Here is a 6,870-nt window from a genome sequence, read left to right on the forward strand (position 1 = left end):
CTGTGGTAGCAAAGGCTATCATGTAAAGGCCCTGGGACAGGGTTGCCTGGCAGGTAGGTGCCAGTGGCAGGTATCACAGGCTAAGTTTTTTGTCTGTAACCAAGGAATAAGTGCTCCTCTCTCAGTGGTCAAAGCACCCCCCAGGAATCCCTCCCTGTCAAGACCCCACTGCATACACACCTCATCCTCAAAGAAGGCACCAAAGAAAGTATATGAGGAGTTTGGCCTAGGTGGATTCAAGAGCAGATGAGAAACCACCTGGTTCCATCAGTCCAGCATAGCCACTTCCTGCCCTGGACTAGTGTTTTGGTCTACACTGTAGAACCCAGGTTGCCATCTCCAGGAAGCCCTCCCTGCCTCCAACTGACCCCCACAGAACTGCTCCATGTCTCCCTCCAGGCTATAATTACCAGGAAGGCTTTCTGCCTCCCAAACTTCCTCCCGATGTTGGTCTTCAGTGAGCATGGGGTCATGGTGTGGCACTTTCCTCTGGAGGTGTGTCAGCCAATGAGGGGAAGGGGCAGCAGGGTCCAGACTGGGGTCAGGTGTCCATGTGTGGGCAGCTGGGGGTGGGGAGCTGGCATATTGTTCCCCTTTCCTACTTTCCGAAATCCAGGACAAGAAACAAGATCTCCCCCTCCCCATGCAGTCTGGTCCCCTTCCTATCTTTGAGCACTGAGCAGTGAGAGCTACTGAGCTCTCACTGGGTATACTGTGGGGTATAGCTAGAGTGGGAATCTGCCTGAAGAATTGTTCTGAGTGGGGTCAACAGCAGAAGGGATGTCATGTGGAGCCAGTGGTCTGATTAAGGACATATGAACTGAGACTCAAACCTGGGGGTGCAAGGAGAGGGAGCCATGCAGTGACCCCAATAGACGCTCAAGACCTTGACAGTGCTGGTGAAGTCAGGAGGAGTCAAGCCTGGTGGGAACTCTGGGCCAGACTGTGGGGGAGCACCTGGCCTTATGTCTTTTGAGGCTTGGGGGATGATAGACACATGGGCAAACCTTGGGTTCACAGGGACCTAAGATGTCTGCCCAGGTGGACAGCAACCACCCTGCACCATGGAAAACTAAGGTCCTCTTTATTTGGGTGGGATAGTGTGGCCAGGTGTCAGCCTTGGTCACCAGTAGCCAGCCAACTGGAGGACACTGGGGTAGCGGCTGCGGTGGGTCATACAATTCTTGCGGTCAATGAAGAGGCTGTTGGTCTTGACAGCAATGTCCTTCTCCAGGCTCATGCGTGTGTCCTCCAGGTTCCGCAGTGCCTGCTTCGCATCCTGTAGCTTCTCTTTTAGCGCATTGATAGACATGGTCAGCTCCTCCACTTCACTCATCAGCCTGCAGGTGTGGGAGTGGTGAGCTGGGGGAGCAACAAGGGGCAATATCCCAGATTTCCCAGGGCCAGCGAGGCCACAGAAGGCCCCAAAATGCCTACAGGGAATCCCACCAAAATGGCCCTACAGCATTGCAGAACCCCTGGGAGTCTGGCCTGAATCAAGAAAGGTTCTCATCTTACTCCCAGCACTTGGGAGGCAGAGGCAGGCGGATCTCTGTGAGATAGAGGCAAGCCTGGTCTACATACTGAGTTCAACTAGGGGGGACCCTGCCAGAAAAAAGTCCTCATTCCCAGCCCCAAAGGGCCTTCCTCAAGGTGTGCTGGAGCAGGGAAAGGAAGTCTTACAACAGCGACACCTGGGGGCCATGATAAGCAATGGCAGCCTGACCAGACTGGAGGCAGGACCCACCCTTGAAATCCTGATTTCTAGAAGAAATTTCAGGGCAGAGAAGGAGCAACCTGACACTGGCTAGATCAAGAACATAAAAGGCATGTTCCATTATGCCTGTGTGGGGCACATGGTTATATTAGATATACAGGGATGAGCAGTGTCTAGCCTCTGTTCTGTGGCCTCAGGAGCTTTCAGACCAAACCAAGGCTCCTTCTAGGAGAGTGAAGCAGCTCGGGGTGGCATAGGACCCTGTGTTGCCCCTGAAAGTCAGTCCCCTCCCAGGATCAAACCCCACCCTCCATTCTGTATCTATTGTCCTAAGTGTAGGGGGCATGATACTGTGGGTAAGGTTCATGGTAACCCCTAGGGCTGAAAAAGGTTAAAGAGTAATCCCAGTACTCAGGAGGCAGAGGCAGGTGGATCTCTGGGAGATCAAGATCAGTTGGAGCTACAAGGAGAGCCTATCTCAAACAAAGAAAAACAAAATAAAACAAAACAAAACAGAAGCTTGAGGAGTAAGCCACCCTGGGCTGCCCCAGCAGCACCTGAACTGCGTGCCATCTCGACACAGCTCCACATTGGGCCTGTGTGAGCGCTGGTACAGGCGGGTCTGGGCCACACGCAGTGGTGCCTCCTTGTCCTTGATGGCCTGCTTCAGAGCTGCCACCTGGTGCTCCTGGTCCATGATCTCCCGCAGGATCTGCACAGAGCACTGTGTGAGCCTGAGGCAGGCTCAAGCCTGGAGTAAGCAGGGCACCTGGGTGCCCTAACCCAGCAAGGGAAGGGAAGAGGTAGACCAGCTGCTTCCTCATCCCCTGGCCCTGACTGGAGACTCTGAGCCCTGGGCCTGTGTCTAGGGACAGTCCTGTTGAAGGCCCTCCCAGAGGGCCCCTTGAGTCAGAACAGCCTGTTGTAACCCCTTAGCCCTGGCCAAGTAGATCAGGGACTTGAGTCTCAAAGGACTGAGAATGTAGAGTTTGCAGCACTGGTGTGGGCAGGCACCCCACAGACACACTATACCCCCACACTGCCTCCCTTCCAGCCTACCCACCCTGCATGCTGCCCCCACAGTTAATGTGGCTGTGCCAGTACACTATTCCCAAATAAAAACCTGATTTTACATCAACTCAGGGTGTCTATAGAAATGCATGCATGTGTGTTTCCGGGGTCCTCCTGGGTGGACCTGGCAGAGAGGGGCCCCAAGACCAGGTCATTTACCACTGTGCATAAAATAGAGAGCAGCCCTGGTCTCCCAGTGGTTAAGGGACCCAGGCCCTAGGTGAGGAAAGGGTGTGGCTTGAGTGTGGGGCAGGTGGGCGTTCTCAGGGGTGGAGAGAGCCTAGACGTGTGTCACAAATGTGGAGTAGGCTTGCTAAAAGAGGAGTCCCGGCGTGTGCCCAGGTGGGCGTGTCCTGAGGTACGTGTGTGTCTGGTGGGCATGTCCAGGACGCGTGGTCCTGTCCTCTGGACCCACCTTGTGCAAGTGGTACTTCAACTTGTGGAGTGCGTCGTCCAACTCCTCGCAGCGGCGCGCGAAGGCCAGGTTGACGGCGTCGCACTGTAGCCTCAGGTCCTCAGCTGTGTCCCGCAAGACACAGTGGATTAACTTCCGCAGGTTGACCGAGGCCAAGCGCTCATGTTGCGCGCGGAGGAGGTTGTCCTGAGTGAACTTGGCCCAAGACTCGGGCGTGGAGGCGCTGTGGGCGTGGGGTGCGGTCGGGGTGCGGTCACTGAGACTCTAGCGAGCCGTCCGCGGTCTCCAGTGTCCCCCATGGTCTGTGTTCCCACTCCCTCACACATCCCACAGTTCTGCCCGCCCTCCTGGACCCCTAACGGAGGTCGGTTGCCCTCTGCGGGCCGCGCGCAGAAACGCAGTCCAGGTGGCTCACACTAGTGCAGAGGGCTTGAGGATTGTCCATCCGAAGAGCAGACAGAGCTCCCCCAGGGGGCTGGGTCAGGTCCTGAGGTTAGGAATCCTCCCTCAGAACTGGAAGGCAGAGCCAGGAGGGTAACAGGGGTAAATGGGGATGCTGAGGCCCTCACCTCTCCTCAAACTTGCTGGAATGCGGGTGGAACTGCACTTGGGTGCTCTGGTTGTTGTAGCGGGCACAGGTCTCATCGATGTTGTAGGCTTGGACCTTGTCTGACCAGTCCATCTCACAGGTCTCCTTATGTTCCCGGTTCAACCTTGGGGCCAGGGAGAGAGTGCAGCACCAACTATGTGCCAGGGAGCACTGGGAGACAGGGCTCCAGCCTTAGCGTGCTCCAGTTCTGGCTCAACTGCAGCCCTCGCTGGCCAGCAGGATCAGGTTCCAGAACAGATGCAGGGCTGGTTGTACACACCCAGCCCATTAGTGCCCATCCAGCCCTGTACCTGTGACCTGGAATCCTCTTGACCTCTCTGACCCATAGATTCATGTCCCCAGGTGTCCTGCCCCCTGGCCAGCCTGGTGAAGGGAGATGTCAGGGGTCACCATCCCTCAGGCCCCTCAGGACCACTGTGACACACCGTATCTGACCCACAGCTTGAAGGATGGTCCTCTTCAGGAGTTCCTGGATGTTCCTGATTAGTTCAGCTTCCTGGGGGAGGAAGAAGTTGCTCCTGAGCAGCAGAGCACTGCTCTGAGGGACTGAGGGGCCCAGAAGGAGTGGAGACGTGGGCCTGATCTCCACTAACCTTCATCTTAATCTATTTTCCCAGAAAATGGGGCATGAATCCAGCCTTTATGCACTGGGTTTATTCTGGGTATTTGAGCACGATTTTGTTGTAAGCAGGTGTGTTCACCATGGCCTTCTTCAGGCCACTGGGAGGGTCACCTGTGACAGTTTCCCAGGTCTGAGGTCATCCCCAAAGCTCTTCCAGTGTACTAAGGAGCATCAGCCTTATCTTAGACCTTAGACCACCTCTGAGGACTCTAAGCCTATAGAGGACCAGATGCCCTAGATTGGTTGTCTTCCAAGAATAGGTTTCATTCTACCCCAACATTTTCTGTGTACCAGGAAGCCTCTTATATGCAAGTCCACATGGGCTAGGTTCTCTACTCTCCTCTGTTCTTGGTCAGCCTCCCATCCCTGCACCACTGGTGATGTTTTAGTTATAGAACAGCAGGACAAGGCCTAGACTTGGGTGCTTGTCCCAGGGTAGAGAGGCTTGTAGTAAGCCATGGGGGACAGGGATGATCAGGAAAGGGATTAGGGAGGACAGGGTTCCCATCTGAGCTTGGGGTATGGCAGGGGTTTCCCCTGAGGCCCCCAACTGAGCTGCTTATTTTCCTTGTCTCTCATCATCGCCCACAGGCCTGAACCCACCACAAGGGGACTCTGATTCTGAGGGATTCAGAATGCAGAGCCAGGAACAGCAGCCAGGCTGAGTGACACCCCCCCCATTCCCTACAGCATCCCTAAGCATAAACTGTGCTATGTTTGGGGAAAAGGGAACTTAAAGAGGGAGAAGGTAGTAATTTTTTTCTTTTGTTTTGATTTTTGAAAGAGTCTTGCTATACATCCCAGGATGATCTGAAACCTCGAAACCTCCTTCCTCAGTCACCCTATTGCTGGAACTGTAGATTATATGCCACCATACCAGGCTAGGAGGCTGAAGTTCTGAGGCTCTGGATGGGATGAGCAGGTGCCATGTCCCTATCCGCCTCTTTCACACCTGCAGCACTGTCTTGCCTGGATTCCTACCATGAGCATAAATTTCCCATGTAAGCCAAGTATGGTGGCACACACTTTTAATCCTAGCTCTCAGGAGGCAGAGGTAGGTGGATCTCTGAGTTCAAGGCTAGCCTGGTCTACATAACGAACCCCAGGTCAGCTATAACTACATAGTGAGAACCTGCCTAAAAAAGAGTCCTAGCCAGGGACATGCTAGAGCAAGGTCAGCCTATGACTTAACCTAAAAAAACTTAAGGTCAAGGATAGACTTCATATCCTTAGGCTCTTAGAGGCTGAAGTTGAGGTGATCGCAAAAGGGTAGACAGTTTCTTGGAAGTCAGGGACCCCACAGGGCAAAAGTCCTCCTGTGACTGAAGAACCAGATGTCCTGCATGAGCAGAGGGGCACAGCTCTGTGTGACCCTGCCTACAGCCACAGGGCACACAGAACTCAGAGCCCCTGAGGCCCTGAGGCACTGTGTTGTTCATGTGAGCTTTCAGGGCCCACCTCCCACTCTGATCCTTGCCACAGGCCGCACCTTCAGCAGCTCCACCTCCACATAGTCGTGCACGAGGTCTGGGTGCTGGCGGCGTTCACGGCACTGCAGGTTGTCCATGGCGATGGAGAAGGGCACAGAGGTGGCATCCAGGGCACGCTCCAGCCGCTGCTTCTGGGCCAGCAACAGGTCAGTCTCAGCAGACAAGTCATCTATCTCATGCTGCAGTTCAGACTTCCAACAGTGCATGTCCTCCATGCGCTCCCCCACCTTTCGTGTGGAGTCCTGCTGAGTTCGCTGGGCCAATGCCTCCATCTCAGCTGCCAGCTGCTGGCTCTCATGCCGCTGCTGCTGTGAGTAGTCCCGGTCAGCAAAGGCCTGATAGTAGTGGGCATAGCAATTCTGAAACCATTCATCTACCAGGTACTTGGCCAAGGAGAAGCCAGTGGGGGCCAGGCCTGAGGATGTGTAGGCACCTGTGTTACAGGCAACATCATACTCCTTATGTGGCAGCTCACAGGTCTGCACTGACTGTGGAGCTGGCTCTTTAGTCAGGAGCACATCTGTATGTGCCATGGTGCTTGCTACCTGACCTGGGCAGGGGCAGGGGGTTGGGAGTGAGGGTTGAAGGAAAGGTCACTGGGCACGATCAACAGGCGGCAGTGGTCACTCTTTCCCCAGCAGGACTCCTGGTTGCCTCAGAGACATTGTGTACACCAACGGGCTTCCTGCTGCTAGGCAACAGGATCACTCAGGGGGATGGGCCAACTGCCCTCTTAAAGGGCCATGCAGGGGCTGAGGAGAAGGGTCAGTGGGTAAAGTGCTTACCATATAAGGATGAGGACCTGAACTTGATCTTTAGAAGCCAAGTAAAAAAGCTGGATATAGTGACACACACATGTAATCCCACCACTGGAAAGGCAGAGACAGGTGGATCCCTGGGACTCACTGACCAGTCCAACCATACTTGGCAAGTTCTAGGACAGTG

At 54.7% G+C, this 6,870-nt stretch overlaps 1 protein-coding gene across 1 annotated transcript; it reads right to left on the reverse strand.

The window, feature by feature from the left end:
• Positions 1 to 1,083: 1,083 nt before the first annotated feature.
• Positions 1,084 to 6,588, reverse strand: Tekt4 (tektin 4). Its single transcript, XM_008856161.2, has 6 exons — positions 5,925 to 6,588; positions 4,239 to 4,309; positions 3,773 to 3,916; positions 3,204 to 3,426; positions 2,275 to 2,429; positions 1,084 to 1,340 (listed from the first exon to the last, which is right to left on the reverse strand). The coding sequence occupies exons 1-6, from the start codon at positions 6,456 to 6,458 to the stop codon at positions 1,124 to 1,126; spliced, it is 1,344 nt and encodes a 447-aa protein (XP_008854383.1). The 5' UTR covers positions 6,459 to 6,588; the 3' UTR covers positions 1,084 to 1,123.
• Between the last annotated feature and the right edge of the window lie 282 nt (positions 6,589 to 6,870).

This window comes from Nannospalax galili, unplaced genomic scaffold (assembly GCF_000622305.1).
Source record: "Nannospalax galili isolate Female #2095 unplaced genomic scaffold, S.galili_v1.0 scaffold668, whole genome shotgun sequence".
NCBI lineage: Eukaryota > Metazoa > Chordata > Mammalia > Rodentia > Spalacidae > Nannospalax > Nannospalax galili.

What these genes read in the sequence shown, in the direction of transcription:
- Tekt4 (XM_008856161.2), bottom strand. Translation starts at nt 6,458, where the DNA reads ATGGCACATACAGATGTGCTCCTGACTAAAGAGCCAGCTCCACAGTCA. An exon ending in TGAAGTACCACTTGCACAAG is followed by an intron (nt 2,430 to 3,203) that starts GTGGGTCCAGAG and finishes TGCTCTGTGCAG; the next exon opens with ATCCTGCGGGAGATCATGGA. An exon ending in CGAGATGGCACGCAGTTCAG is followed by an intron (nt 1,341 to 2,274) that starts GTGCTGCTGGGG and finishes CCACACCTGCAG; the next exon opens with GCTGATGAGTGAAGTGGAGG.